Raw genomic sequence first — 16,295 nt, forward strand, 5'->3', positions numbered from 1 at the left:
TTTTCAAAAAAAAAAAAAGAAATTTTTGACTTGAAAGCCTATTCAGAAGTTATCCCTTAAAAACCACCGTGTTCAATACCTGTCATCCAAGTTTTTTGTTTGTTTTTTCTTCTCCCCTTTGAGATATTCGAGTTTCCCTAGTTTTGCTTCTTTTACTACTTTAAGTATTTCAAGATTATTAGTAGATAAATAGAAGACGCATTATTATTTTCCTTTTATGCTTTTATTTTTAGTGGTCATAACTTGTTTTGCATCTCAATGAAATAGTTAAAGGAAACATAGTTAGGACATATTGTTGAAGAAGTCATATGCTGAAAAGGAAAATAAAACATAGTTCTCTCATTTGATTCAGTGGGTTTCACGTCACTATTTTCCATGAGTTCTTTAATGTATCAGAATATTCTCATTTAAGCTCTTCCTTGCACTATAACAATGTATTTTAATATATATGGTATGTCTTTCTAATTAGTCTCCTGGGAATCTTACTCTGGGTTTGACTTTTTATTTCTACTACATGATGATCATAGTTGCAAGCTTCTAAATAGGCCATCCTGCATTTGGATTACCCTTATCATTATTGACATGTATAGCCGATATAGATCATCTGTATTAAGTTTACAGAGTTTCTAAATTTTGTCCCTAGAATAATTCAGTGAAGAGTGAGGCACCCAGAGAGAAGTACATTGAACAATTGCTCTGAAATGTTAGTTATTAAGATCTTGTCTCCAGAATTTCCTGGTGCAAATGGGTGATTTGAAGCTGTATCTCAACACAAGCTTATTTAAAACCTGCAAGGTACAGCAGTTATTATAAATGACAAATCAGACACAGAATATGAATGGTGTTTTAAAATATTATTCAACAGGCATTAAAGACACAGAAGTATTAACTTGCCCTGATATTTTTTAATTTATAAAAAGGATCAATAGAAAGCCTGTATGTTTGTCTCAATGTGATAGTGTCAGTTATAGAAAAACAAATGTTTTGTATTTTAATATTTAGATCATACTTCAGAAGAAAGTGTGTAGTGTTAGTTCAAGATAAAATCTCTGAGTGTAAAAGTTATTGACGGCTAGAATGGGGGAGAGGGGTGCACAAACGTGCACAGATTATGGTTTTTAAACTGCTTCAGGGAATTGCATTCTCTTGTCTGCACAAAGATGCAGGAGAGTTCCATTAGGCAAAATAACTTTGAAGCAAAGGAGAATTTATAACCGCTGACTTCACCATCAAACTGTTTTTCTTAAGTGTTTAAGATGTTTATTTATTTGAAAAGCCTGGTGTCCTTCAAATTTAACTAATTAATATAGTTACAGATTTCTGAATGCACATCTGTATTTTAATTGAATACACTGTGTTCAATGTTCACAAATGTCTTGGAGATTTCGTTGATTTACAGAATCTTCAGGATTTAAGAACATAGGAGCTGAACAGCAGTTAATACAATTTCTAAGAGCTTCTGTTTCTCAGTATAAAGGTGAACATGACAATATTTATAAAGTGTTGAGAGATCCTTGGAGAGGATGTTATACAGAGATAAAATCATGTTTAACAGATGAACCAGCATAGTGACCTAAAGGTCAAAAGATACACTCAATAAAAGTTCATGTGTGACAGCTTGTAGCTACTCTATGTGTCCATGTAAGATTTATAAGGACTTGACTTTGCTGTGACAGAAGAAGGAAAATGGAATCACTCTTAACCTGCCTCCTGACTGATCTCCCCATTAGGAGATTCCAGGATTAGAAGATCATAGTATTTTATAATATGCAGCTATCACCCAATCAAATGATTCAGAGATATGCTATTTTAAACTGCACAAAGATTGTGAATTGTTTTTCATTTAAAAAATTTTTGGTTTTCATTAATCATTTTAAAACTAAGAAATATGGTAAACATATAAAAAACTATAGAGAATGAGAAAACAAGCACCTTCTACACTCACTACCCACATTGTACACATGTGGTTGGGCTTGTTTACATTTAATTTCATTGCTACTTTCATCTGCATCTTTGTGGAGAGGATGGCAAGGCTCTTGGCAGTCTGACCACAAAGAAGCTGTGGAGTGGAGACACACAGAACTGACCAGTGACTAAAAGCTGCTGATTTTGACATCTCAATAATAAATCCACAGTGTTAGTGAGATAGTTGTGTTCTTTAGAACTTCACAAAAATAAGCAAGGAGGTGACAGTTTAGTACAAAAGTGGTTACTTCCCTTTCAGCCCTCTTCTGGGCTTAAGGTTCTCAGGGGGGATTTTGTGGATCTGCAAACAAATCCAGGGACTGAGAGCTGGCCCACAAAATCAGTCAACTGACACTTCCCTGCAGGAGAAATCCAACTCCTTGTGAACTGAACTTTGCCATCCCAGGTCATGCTTCTGGATGTCTGTAAGAGTTACTATCCAGTCATTAAATGCTCATAATCCATTCCTGAGAGCTATTATCCCAGAAACTATACTTGTTTTCCCGTTGACAGCAGGTGGCTTTCATCTTTGACCTGGATTTTTGTGTTTGTTTTTATCTTTTTATTCCTTGAGAGGCCACGCATGGCAGCTCAATGGGTAGGCGAGAGCCTTTAAAGATTCTTTTTCTCAAAGGACTGAAGTTTCTATTTGTCAGATTGAAAAAAAAATATTCAGGTACAGTATAAATCTCTTTTCTTTTCAACAAATTTAAAGGTAAGAGAATAGGTAGAGTTTTTGATGGTTTGTCTTAAAATATGGGTGATAATTGCAAATATAAAGAGGGATGGTGTCTGAAAATGAGCCATTTCTTGTCACTTTTATCTAATAGTATGTTGAAAAGAGAATGTGATTGCTCATTGTTACGATGACATAGTAATGTGTACAGTGTTAAAGGAATGTCATGGAGCAAATACTTGATACTATCTGCCTATTCATTTCGCAAAATCATTTGAATAACTGCTAGGGGTAAAGCAGTGAACCAAACATGATCCCTGGCATTGTAGTTATGACAGTTGATCTGTTTCTTCATGTACATTGAGTCAATACTATTTTTAGTATGTATTGCTGGCTCCCCAAATGTACAAATATAAGTGATGACAATTTTATAAATATTATAAATCTGTAAGAAGAATGCATTAAAATAGACTTTAGAGTTCTGCTTAGTACAACCTAGGCTCTGCTAAAATAAAACATATAAAGGCTAGGTGTGAGAATTTAAAAAGACTAAAGGTCATTAGAAAGATGAGGAGATAACATTTTTAAATTTATTTAAATCTTTCTTTCTGAATAATTACAGATAACACATTTTTTTCATAGGCATTATACTGTGCATTAACACAGAATTCATTATTACCTTAGGAGGAAGCATTAGTATTAACATCTGAATTTATATTAAGTGATCTGAGGATATTAGCAGTATAAGTAAAAACTATGTCTAGGAAAATCTGCCTTTGTATATGCAGGCATTGGAAATCATTTAATAGCTAGCTGAAATATTTTTATTATTGAGCAGTGATACTCAAATAATAGATGTGGGTTCAATCCCTGTGTCGGGAAGATCCCCTGGAGAAGGAAATGGTAACCCACACCAGTATTCTTGCCTGGGAAATCTCATGGACAAAGGAGCCTAGTGGGCTACAGTCCACGAGGTTGCAAAGAGTTAGATACAGCTTAGCAACTAAACAACAACAACAACTCAAGTAATAGAGGCACAATATACAAAATATAAATTTAAGAGCAATTACAGTCATGTTTGCTTCTAGAGGGTTATTATATAAAATATATTATGTATTCATTTTCTTTCACTTCTTTGCTAATTACTAAATATTTTAGTAATTCTTCATTATGTACTAAATTATATACAGACGCTTTGGTCTGGTATCAAAGACTTCCTTGATCTTACTCCAGTTTACTTTGTAATATTTTCCTCTATTTCAGTTTATCCCAGTCTTCATCTAAACCAGGTTTGTCCTGGTTCACCTTACCCATCTCTGTTTTCCCAGTTGTTCTTTGCTCCTCGTTTCCACCATCTAGAATATTTCCTGAACTAATCTCTGAATGTGTGAATTCACCTGTAATCTTAGACAATATTAAATCTTAGTGAGTTCTGTCCTCGTTTTCCCAACAAATTTCAGAGAAGACTCACTCAGATTTTTTGGCATTTATCTCTATTTTTATCTGTACTTTTTCTAAAGACTTCTGTCAATTTTATCTTGTATTTTTATTCATTAATTATTCAATATATTTTAATAAATACCTGACAGTCAGAATGTTAGTGGCATATTTGGAGTAGATGTTGGTAAAAGGAATAAGAATACATTTTCTGGTGAGAACTAAAAACTCCTAGAAAAATCAACTAGAAGTTATTTTGCTTTTTATTATTGCCATGTGTTAACAGTTCTATATAGTGTCAGTGACAGAATATTATTGCCAGAAAAAGCTTTCATTTGTCCAAGTTCTAAACAATTGCTGTGGTTACCATTGTGTTTCTATTATGTATATTTACATGTATATGTATAATCATCCCCCAGCACACATGAACTCAGCTACACATATTTCAAGGGTAAGCTCACATAGAGGGAATGCCCTGGTGGTCCAGTGGTTAAGACTCCACACTTCCACTGCTGTGGGCCCAGGTTTGATCCATGGTCAGGGACCTAAGATGCCACAAGTTTCACCATGAGGCCAAAAATAAAAAGGAAAGGGTAGGTTCACACTCACTTGGAGTTATTTAAAACTTATAACATTGAGACAATGCAAGCTGTGAGGTGTGATATTTTGTTCATTAAGTGCAAACTTGAGTTCATACTGCTTATTGATTTTGAATGTATTTAAAATTTTAAATTATTTTTTAAGTAGTTTGTTATAAACCTAAAGAATTCAAGCAAATAATAATTACTCATCTATATGGAGCTATACTTGAACTACTTCTGCTGTTTAGCAGAGATGGATGTGAAACACCATTCACTCACTCTGGGTGTCACAGTACACCCTTGGTGTTGGTTATAAAGACAGCTCTGGTCTCCAGTCTGAAGGACCTTGCTTGCCCTGTTAGCTCTGCCACAGATCCAATAGCCTTATGAGATTTGCTCTGGTCTATTAGGACATCCGGAGAAGGCAATGGCACCCCACTCCAGTACTCTTGCCTGGAAAATCCCATGGATGGAGGAGCCTGGTAGGCTGCAGTCCATGGGGTCGCTAAGAGTCGGACACGACTGAGTGACTTCACTTTCACTTTTCACTTTCAAGCATTGGAGAAGGAAATGGCAACCCACTCCAGTATTCTTGCCTGGAGAATCCCAGGGACGGGGGAGCCTGGTGGGCTGCCGTCTATGGGGTCGCACAGGGTCGGACACGACTGAAGCGACTTAGCAGCAGCAGCAGCATTAGGACATCATCTGAAAATCTGTATTTCCATATTACCCATGTTAAAACTCAAAATGATCTCTTTCTGCTGCTCTCCCTTCTCTCTCCTCCTGTCCTTTTCTTTCTTCAAAAAAACAACTATTTATTGTGTATGACTTTGAATTCTCCTGTTTGGAGTTGTCATTTAGATGCTTTTCTCTAAATTAATTTTCAGAGATTAAAGAATCATAGAGAAATTAGTTCTAGATATTCAGACCTGAAATTTGATAGTGAACTATTTATTAACTTCATAGTAACATAGCATGAAGGATGAATCTTTTTATATAATTTATCTTTACATGGAAATATAGTAATGGAAATCATAGCTTCATAATTTTTGAAAGTCAGAATTAAGTGCTGAATGCATTTATGCCATGAAAGTATTATTTATTTATTATAAGCATAGCAGATTTAGTTCAGCCAAATAAAAAAATCGTATTAATCTAGCGTTAACAGGGACATATTAAATTAAAAGTAAGAAAAATATCTTTTTATGGTGAATTATTGAACAGCATAACCCTGTTTATTCTACCTAATTGATTTAAATGCCTACATTTTGCTAAATGTCTGAAGAATATTTTCTTTCAATTTTTTACTGAGGTATAATTGGCATACAACATTAGTCACAGGTATATAACATAATGATTTCATATTTGTATATACTGTAAAAGGATCACTACAGTAAGTCTACTTAATGTCCATTATCATATATAGTTGCAACGTTTTTTACTCTTAGCAACTTTCAAATATGAAATACAGTATTATTTATAGTCACCATGCTGTATGGTATATCTCCATGTCTTATTTTATAACTGGAAGTTGGTACCTTTTGACCCCCCTTCCCCATTTCACAGACCTACCACTAAAGAACATGGTTAATGAAATATTTCAGAATAACATAGTGTGGAAAAACATCAATTAGTACTTAAAACAAGATTGCTTTTATATGTATGCTATTATTTTTATGTTATGTTGTCTTGCATTTAATTAGTAGAGTACTAAATTTGGAAAAGGCTATTTTTAGGTCATACCAAAGCATATTTCTAAAGGATGCAAATAATTCATCTAAATTATATGACTAATGTACAAATCAGTGCTAACATTTATTGAATACAAGTTGTCTGGCCTTTGCTAAGCACTTGACAAAGTTTTTTCCATTTAATCATCAAAATAATGATATCTCAACGCATTTATCATATTTTGTCAATGAGAAAACAGAGACTTGGAGAATTAAATTGCCTTTTGTAAGTCATAGAGCAAAAATTGGCAGAGATGGGAGCTGATTCCAAGCCTGCATTATTTGCTGTTGGCTTGCATGCATCTGCTCATTCAGCAGAGCTATGGTGTTTACACTGTACATTTAACTGTGAAAAAAGCATTTAATGTTGAAGGACAAAACTGCCTTTTCCCTCCTTAGAAAATTCAAGGAGGAAAGCTCTTGAATTTCTTACAAAGAGAGTAAGCAATAACATCAATAAGATACTGCCTATAGTAACCAGCAGTTTTAGTTGGTGATAAAATCACGTTGGTAAATCTGTATCTTATTTTTTCTTTTTCTTTTTTCAGAATGATGTAGGAGGACAACGCAGCCTGATAAACAAATGGACCACTTTTCTCAAGGCCAGATTGATTTGCTCAATTCCTGGAAGCGATGGGGCAGATACTCATTTTGATGAGCTTCGTAAGTCACATGTTTCTTTTCTCTTAAAAAAAAAAAGGAAGTCTTACTGCCTAATTAAGTAATTTAGCATATATTTTATTTTAGCCCCAATTACCTGATTATAAAGCCCAGGACAGCTTGCCGGAGTGGTACTTAATAAATTCCCACACACAAAAGAACGTGGGTGAACATCGTAATGAAGCAATTCCCTTCTTTGTAAGCACCCTCAAAGTTATGATGGAAACTAAACTGTGATCAGAAATGGACACTTATGAGCTCTGGGATCCCACAGTCCATCTATTCTTCATGCAGTCTTTTATCTGGAAGGAGCCACCAGTTGTAGGTAGCAAAAATATGGGCTCCTCATTCTATAGATGCCCTCTGCTGGAGATGCCCTGCAGATCGGGTGAACTCTGTCCCTTCTGACTTTCTAGTAAAAAGATGCCAAGAAGCATTAGATTCTTCTCTTTCATTTCCCCTTTCTACTCCTCTGAGTGTGATGCTAGAAGGAATTTGTCAGTTGTATATAAAGTTAGTATCATTAGCTTTTACCTTTTGAAGTTTTTTTTTTTTTTTTGGTTTTGTCATGCAATGTGAAAATGATATCATCGAATAATTTTTGTCAGTATGCATTTACAATATTAAAGTCTATGTTCAATATTCATGGATGATTTCTCACGCTGTATATAAGCATGCTCACATCTTAAATAATATTTTAAGGGACATTATTTACACTGCTTTAGTATCAGTGTAATTATACTGTATCAATAATTGCACAAATAATACTGCACAAGAAATGCACTGCTCTAGCTGTTTTCATATTGTTACCAAATAGGTAATTGAATTATACTAACAAGCTTTCAGCTACAATAAAACACCTTGTTTTAACACTGGAGGGTAAAAATAACCCATTTTACTTTCAATTCTCCATGAAGTCACATACACCTAATAGGAAACAGACATGGAGCTTATCAAGTGAACTATCCCATTTACAGGTGATTGAAGTAAACACCTCAGAGGTTAAATGTTCAACACAATGCCAGATAGTTAGTGAGAACTGGACCTTTCCCCTTAATTTCTTATGTCACAAGGTAATGACTGTCACCGTTATCTTAATTTTACACACTATTTAGGGTCTCAGAAATATTGCATTATTAAGGAAAAAGAAAACGTGATATTGAGAAATACAAATTACAGTGAATCATTATTTTTTTCCCATTAATAGAAGACATTTACTTACTCCCCACAAGAGATGAAAGAAATCCTGTTGTATATGGAGTCTTTACCACAACCAGGTAAGTTAAAAAAACTGCTGTAATCTTTCCAGAGAATTGATATATGTATGTAAGAAAATAGTTATATGTTCTCTTTCCCCCTTTCTTTTGTATAAAAAAAAATACACATTTTTTTCATTTTACTTTTTCATATAGTGTTTCCTAGATATCAATGCATAAAATGCCTCTGTTCTCTTTACATCAGCAGAGTATCCCCTATACTGACTACCACAATTTATTTAATCAGTCCCCTGTTCAGACATTTCCATTGTTTCCATTGTTTCTTTGCTAATACACATAATGCTTTGGTGACTAACTTTGTACATATGCTATTCCCTGTAGGAGTGAGTATATCTCTGTGAGCTAAATTCCTAGACTAAAATTACTGGATACAAGGTCACATGCATATATTAATCATAATAAATTGGTCGAGCTGCATGACATAGAGGTAACACTAACAAAATATTGTCTAGGCTCTAATCAGGAGATGACATTCTCGACTTTTAGAATGTCTTCACATGGACTTATTTGTACTTCCCCTTTACAAAGATGGGAGTGTGGCTATTACTATCACCACATCATCATTGCTCTACTAACTTAAGCAAAGGAAGTTGGTATTACATGTGTTTGACTGAAGAAGAGTAAGTAATTACTAGGACAAAAACTGAAGTTGTTTTCCTAACTTCTGCACTTTCCTTCCTTTTGCATAATGCTGTCCTATAATTATCATTGAGGCTCTGTGACTTCCTTAAAAGTTCTCCTAGCAGCCATGAAGCATTCTCAAAGAATATTTGGACGTCACTTAATCTTATTTAACGATAACTTTATTTAACTCAGTAACTTACATTTGACTCCGTTCCAAATGCACTTTTATTCTTGTTATTTATTACTGCCTATATTATATTCTTTGAAATACTTTTCATTTTCCATAGTGCTTCTATCAATCATTATGAATGTATATTGATAGCAGTATTGGAGGAATTGTCAGTGTTGGCATTAGCATTGGACAAGTGGTCTTCCTGCCTCCTTTTGAATAAATTATTAAAATATTTTGAGGGCAACTTATGTTTTCTGAGAATTTACTGTCATTTAGTTCACAATACCTTATGTATAAACTCAAATGGACTATTGGTTCAGATTATATCAGAAAACAAAATACTATTTAGTTAATTATAAAATATAGGGTGGAAATATTTAAATACAATAATAGGATATGCTCGGAAGCTGCTATTTTGAACTCCATTTTTCTGCTATTATAATAATTTATATCTTAACTAAAAAGGTGCAGGAAGAGCATGTGCCTGTAGTTATTCAAGTATTTGAGCCCTGGTTCTCTTGACATTTTTTCATTCACAGAACTCTCTTTGAAGTCACTGTGCATTCCACACACAAGGCATAGATATGTGCCAGGGAAATATAGCCCCAAGATAGTTCTCTTTTTCTCCTACCCAGTTTTTGCCCACCCAGAGTGTGAAGTTACAAGTCAGTTCTTTGTTCTTGGTGTACTTGATTATTTTATTTTCAATGCTCCCCTGACGAGTGAGGTAATGTCGGGATGCAAGTCACATCCTTGGTCCAATGAGAAGATGTAATTAATCCACAATAACACCAATACCATTAAGCATAATTCCTTTAAAGTATCAAAGACAGATCATGTGATCTTTATGGGGGTCATCATTTCCCTTCGCAGCCTCTAGTTTTCTCCAAGTTGCCTGTTTACCATCAGATCCCAATGCTTCCCATTAATGTCATTACAAGAATTATTAATGATTGAGTTACTCATGTTAGAGAATCCTAAGCTCATTTGTGTAGTGCTGAGCTGAGCCTCTTAGAGTATAAGTGGTGATCTTATTTTTAAGAACACAAATCACTGTAAGTTTTAGATTCAGAAAAATGTCTTTTAATTTGTAGAAATAAAACAAAAATGAAATGTCTGCCAGTGCTAACAATTTTCATCATCAGTTTGAGACAATGTGTTGAATTCCCATGGAACTTTTCTGCTCCTGAATTGGACATATCCCCTTCCCATGTAATCATGATGAATTTTAAGCATCAGATAAATTGCATAAACTCAGAAATCCAAAAAGGGATTAAAGAGATTATTTCAGTGTTTTTTAATTAATAAAAATTATATGAGGAAATTATTAGTAGCCAGTATTTATGGACATTCATTTTAAGAAAGCAGATTAACAAGATATTTCCATACCTAAATATTCCTTTTTATAAAAGTAGGTAATGTAACTCTTAATTTGGCATTATGCTATAACTGCTTCAAATAAAATTCAAGAGTATGTGAATAAATGATACTGTTTCTTGCATAGCCCTGTCTATCCTCCAGTTTTTCTAGGTGATTCCTATTTGTTCATCAGATATCAATATAGACACTATCCACTCCTTGAAAACTCACTAGAGAACCTTGTACTGGGTACCCATCTGCGTGTATAGTTTACTATAATTACTATAGTTATACTATAGTTTACTATAATTACCTGTAATATAACTGTTATCAAACCTTATTCAGGATTATTTGGCTATAAGCTCCTTGAGGACATAGACCCACTTTGTCTGAAGCACCTGTTGGATAGAATGGACCAGCGAATGACTGGATCCTGTCGCTTTCTTTCAGCTCCATCTTCAAAGGCTCTGCCGTGTGTGTGTATAGCATGGCTGACATCAGAGCAGTTTTTAATGGTCCCTATGCTCATAAGGAAAGTGCAGACCATCGCTGGGTGCAGTATGATGGAAGGATTCCTTATCCCCGACCTGGCACAGTATGTATTCAACTTAATAATCAAAATATTATTTTAGGTCCATATGCTCTTCCTAATTCTAATAAACTATGTTATTCACCACAGCAACATGCACTGTGGTTTTAAAATAACTAATTATTTATAGTGATGTGTCAAAATGTCTGACCTTTACTGGAACTTAACATTTTTCTTTTGAGTAAGAATTATAAGTACTACAGCAAATAATGGGCTGTATGGTAAGGAGCACACTACCCTGAGAATGTAGTAGTTATCCTCAAATTGTCTATAGAATTGTCAAAATGATTTAATATCTAGAATGACAAATATTCCAAGTTAGAAGGAAATGCCAAATAAGTATTTATTCCTCACATACAACTCTGCATATAGCTAGAGTCTTCTAGTCTCTATTTCTATTTTTAAAATACTATACATCACTTATAATTGTTCATTTAACTTATATTTTCTCTTATTCTGTAATCATTTTTATTATGTTGCACCTTGGAATTTATTTTAGATGTGGAAAATACCTAGGAAACACTGAGTCCAAAATTCTATTCAAACAGCATAAATCATGTTTGGAACAGAGGTGAAACAAGTAAGAAATGTGATTTAGAGTTTATGCATCTGTTTAAAAAAAAAAAAACTTTGTAGTTTAAAATCCGTATGTACATGATAAACGGAAGGCTTTTGTTGATGTGGTTAAAACAGTTTGTTATGTTACTGTTTTAGGACTGGTTAATTGATCTAATAGAAAGGGAAAATGCCTTTTAAAAAAGATTAATTCATTATAAATATTTCTACCAAGAACACTAAAATAATCATCAAAATCTCAGAAAAGTTACTGACTTAACCATCTAATTCTAATGAGTTTTATCTTTTCATATGTTTGTTCTTAAAGAGGAAACAGCTGGTAGCCAGGCTTTCTGAGTTCTCTTTTCATCTTCCTGTTATATAACCTAATTAAATTAGGGAAACATAGTTTACTACCATGTCTATTTTCCCTTTAAAAATTCCTCAACATAAATTTATTTCACGGATGTTTTCTGGACTGATGAGGAGTAATCACAACTTTGGAAATGAAGTTTTGCATGTAACATTATGGTTTTCAGTGTTCACTTTTTAATTTTCTTTGAATATCATAGCTGTACTTGCTTGTTCTGTTATTTTTTTTTAGACAGTAACATAGGGTGTAGGCACTCAGGGTGTGTAGGCACTCTTCTAAAGCCTTTACAAATCTTAATGTCATCTTTATGATGACTCTGTGAAGCAAGTTCTGTTGTTATTGATGTCATTTTACAGACGAGCTATATCAGACACAGGTAGGTGCAGTAACTTGCCCAAGGTCATGAAGCTGGTGAGTAGTGCAGCTGAGTTTTAAACTCAGATAAGCCTGTCGGCAGAATCCAAGCTCTTAGTCCTTGTACTCTGACACTATATTAAAAACTTGTTATGTTAAATTATATCTATTTTCCTCTTAACATGGGAGATCTTTTGCTGGATATACATGCTATATATATATATATATATATATGTATAGATATAGGGCTTCCCAGGTGGCCCAGTGGTAAAGAATCCACATGCCTGTGCAGGAGACACAAGAGACACAGGGACACAAAGAGTCGGACATGACTGACTGACTACACACACACACACATATATAAAGCCCTATACGTATAGGGCTTCCTTTGTGGATCACATGGTAAAGAATCCACCTGCAACGCAGGAGATCTGGGTTCGATCCCTGGGTGGGGAAGATCCCCTGGAGAAGGGAATGGCTACCCAGTCCAGTATTCTTGTTTGAGAAATCCCATGGGCAGAGGAGCCTGATGGACTACAGTCCATGAAGTTTGAGAGTTTTATTTATTTATTTTGAGGAGGATAGTTAAACTAAATTTCCTCTAGCTGAGAAAATCTTACAACATATGCTCATGGTCTCATAGTTTGTGAAGTGAGACTAGGATTGAATTTAGATTCACATAATTCTAAATCAAATGTTATTAACCTCCATGCCATTCTGCCTTCAAGTTGATAAAATCAAACAGAACCTTACATTGTTTCTCCAGGGATCAATCTGTTCTCTACAAAAATAATAATGAAGTGTTGAAGCCTTATTGCACTTGTCATTTCTTTTATTGTAATTCAGGGAACACAGCTTACTTTAATCAAAAGCATGGCTGAATAATTTGCTTTCTATGAAATGTCAGGAAAGTGGCTTACTAAAAGCCACTTTTCACTTAAGTTAAACATTTTAAATAGATTATTTTTAAAACTACCTTTGCAACTTATATTTTCTCAACCATGTTGCTCTTAAGATTGAATTCTAAGTTGTTCTCTCAACAGTGCCTTCTGTTGACATTATCACTCCAGTAAAATACACACGGGGATTTTCTGTGTGCTGTAGCTACTTATTTTATTTAGTTTAACAGACTTTTGTACTTCTTGTGATAAAAAGTCAAACCTAAACTCCTAGCCTTACGGTGATATCACTGCTCTACAATGTTAATGAGCCTGGCAACTCAAGAATGCACAAGATTCGCTAATGAAATTCCTTCACGTCAAGTGATTCTTCTGCCCTCTGGTGTCCAAACAAAATCTCTGAACAAATTATATTTTGTTCAAATGGGCCTTTTCAACAATTATTGAACTGCTGGGTCTTGGTAATAAGTTCAAAGTGAAATACAGTATGAAAGAATCCACCAAACAGTGAGTGATAATAGGTCAGATATAGAAATCAGATTAAGATCAGGCCAAAAAATAGCACAATCTGGGAAAGATTTGTAATAGCAGGAGATTTTGATTCTTACGTTTATTATTAAAATTTTACTCTGTAGTTTCATTCTGTGTTGATAAGTTTTTATGTGTTTGTGTGTGTGTGTGCTTGGTTGCTCAGCTGTGTCTGACTCTTTGCAGTCCCATGGACTGTAACCTGCCAAACTCCTCTGTCCATGGAATTTTCCAGGCAAGAATACTAAACTGGAGTGCGATTTCCTGCTCCAGGGGATCTTCCCAACCCTGGGGTGGAACTTGCATCTCTAATGTCTCCTGCACCAGTGCCACCTGGGAAGCCCCAATGATTTATGCATAAATGTTAACTATTAATACGTGTTTATTTCAATATGAGCTTCAGTTTTTAAAACAGTCTCTTATCAGAAAGGTGAAAAGAAAGGACTTTTTGAAAAAAATTTACTGTGGTCAGAACACTTCTTACCAGATTTCTAAGTGTACAATACTGTATTATTATCTACAGGCTGTAATGTCGTAGGGCAGCTCTCTAGAATTTACCCTGTGTAACTGAAATGGTATACCCACTATTGGAGACTTAGCATTCTTCACTTCCCCAAACCCCTGGCAACCACTGTTCTATTCTGTGCTTCTATGCTTTTGACTATGTGATATATATGGGGCTTCCCCAGTGGCTCAGTGGTAAAGAATCTACCTGCAATGCAGGAGCCACAGGAGATGTGAGTTCAGTCCCTGGGTCAGGAAGATCCCCTGGAGGAGAGCATGGCAACCAGTCCAGTATTCTTGCCTGGAGAATCCCATGGACAGAGGAGCCTGGTGGGCTACAGTCCATAGGGTTACAAAGAGTCGGACACAACTGAAGCGAGTTAGCACACATGAACATGTTGTATATATATGTAGAAATTAAACAATTTTTGTCCTTCATGACTGACTTATTTCACTTAGTGTAATGTCCTTATTTTCACTTAGTGTAATGTCCTACAAGTGGTAGGATTTCCTTCCCTTTAACACTGAATAATATTCTGCCCTATATATATATACCACTTTAAAAAACTCAATCATCAGTTACGAACATTAGGTTGTTTTCACATGAGATCTGAAGGGTTGTCAAAAAAATTAAAAAGTAAAACTAACACATGATCCAGCAACCCCACTTCTGCATATTTATCCAAAAGAATTAAAATTGGAATCTTGAAGAGAGATTAGCACTCCCATGTTCATTTGCAGCATTTTTCACAATAACCAAAATGTACAAAGTTTTTGAACTTAAAACATTTAAGGACTATATGTTTCACTACTTTTGAACCATTCTCCCATAGTTTTTAAACAATTTCTAAACCTCTAATTTTGTAAAAATAACAATTCATTTTTAAATTACATTTTCTCCCAAATAGTTACCGTTTTTATTGTTAAATGTTTCAGCTTTAATTTTAAAGATCAAATTTACATGTAAGTTTCCCAACTAAGGCTTCATTTTTTGGTAGGGAGCAATAAGAAGTAATTATCGATATTGCCTTTTAATTTCATAGCCTATTTTTATTATGTGTATATTAGTGAATGAGAAATACATTAAAATTCCCATGAATAGCTTACACATCAGCAAAACTCATTCTTTCGTTGTGTATAAATATTAGAAAGAGGTGATGCAAATGGTGACTCTGAAAATATCTGTGAATTCCTTGTTTCAAGGAGATGCTGTTATCATATCTTAGGATAATAATACATAATGACAATAATTCAGTTTTTAGAGCAGACAGGATATATGCATTGGTGCTTCACTTATTATTAGAATGCTTGCTGAGAAATTCCAACTTTTACATTGGTCCATGTCCTTAACAGCAGGGGTTTGAAATAAAACATGAAATTCATGAGTTCCAAAACTCACCCTTTTTTCTCTTCCTGATCTACCTAAAATATTTGGCTTGAGCAATGACATATTTCTGCCAAACAGTGTTTTTATAGAGCTGATGATTCCTAGAATTTTATGTTTTCACAAATTTCCTAAATTAGATGTCTTCATGAATCTCCTAAATTAGATCTGAGTTGTAACTTAGACTGGCCCCATTAAGTAAGAATCTTCCTGATTATCGTCACAGAAAAAATGGTTTTAAGATTGATTCAAAGATAAGGGTACAAAAAGAAAAATACTTCAAAAAAGTATCCTAAACTTCCTTTCTGTGTTAGACTCTGAGTGCGTGTGTGCTTAGTTGCTCAATCATGTCCATGTCCAACCCTTTGTGACCCTTGGACTGTAGCCCGCCAGGCTCCTCTATCCGTTGGATTTCCCAGGCAAGAATGCGGCAGTGGGTTGCCATTTCCTTCTCCTGGGGATATTCCCTACTCAGGGATCAAAGTTGAATCTCTGTGTTTCCCGAGTCTCCCCCATTGCAGGCCGATTCTTTACCACTTGAGTTAGCAGGAAAACCATAGACTTTGAATCTTACCAAACTAAAAAAAAAAGGAATGGAAGAATCCCTCACAGTGTTGCACTATCTTTT

At 34.6% G+C, this 16,295-nt stretch overlaps 1 protein-coding gene across 2 annotated transcripts in view; it reads left to right on the top strand.

The window, feature by feature from the left end:
• Nucleotides 1-16,295, top strand: part of SEMA3D (semaphorin 3D) — a 217,772-nt gene that overhangs the window by 169,034 nt on the left and 32,443 nt on the right. For both annotated transcript variants that reach the window (XM_081536535.1, XM_081536536.1), the window contains 3 exons: nt 6,938-7,052; nt 8,257-8,326; nt 10,932-11,076. In XM_081536535.1, the coding sequence (XP_081392661.1) occupies nt 6,938-7,052; nt 8,257-8,326; nt 10,932-11,076 (330 nt within the window). The remainder of the gene's footprint in view (nt 1-6,937; nt 7,053-8,256; nt 8,327-10,931; nt 11,077-16,295) is intronic.

The sequence above is a fragment of the Giraffa tippelskirchi genome, chromosome 10, assembly GCF_054371585.1.
Source record: "Giraffa tippelskirchi isolate mGirTip1 chromosome 10, T2T-mGirTip1v1.2.pri, whole genome shotgun sequence".
NCBI lineage: Eukaryota > Metazoa > Chordata > Mammalia > Artiodactyla > Giraffidae > Giraffa > Giraffa tippelskirchi.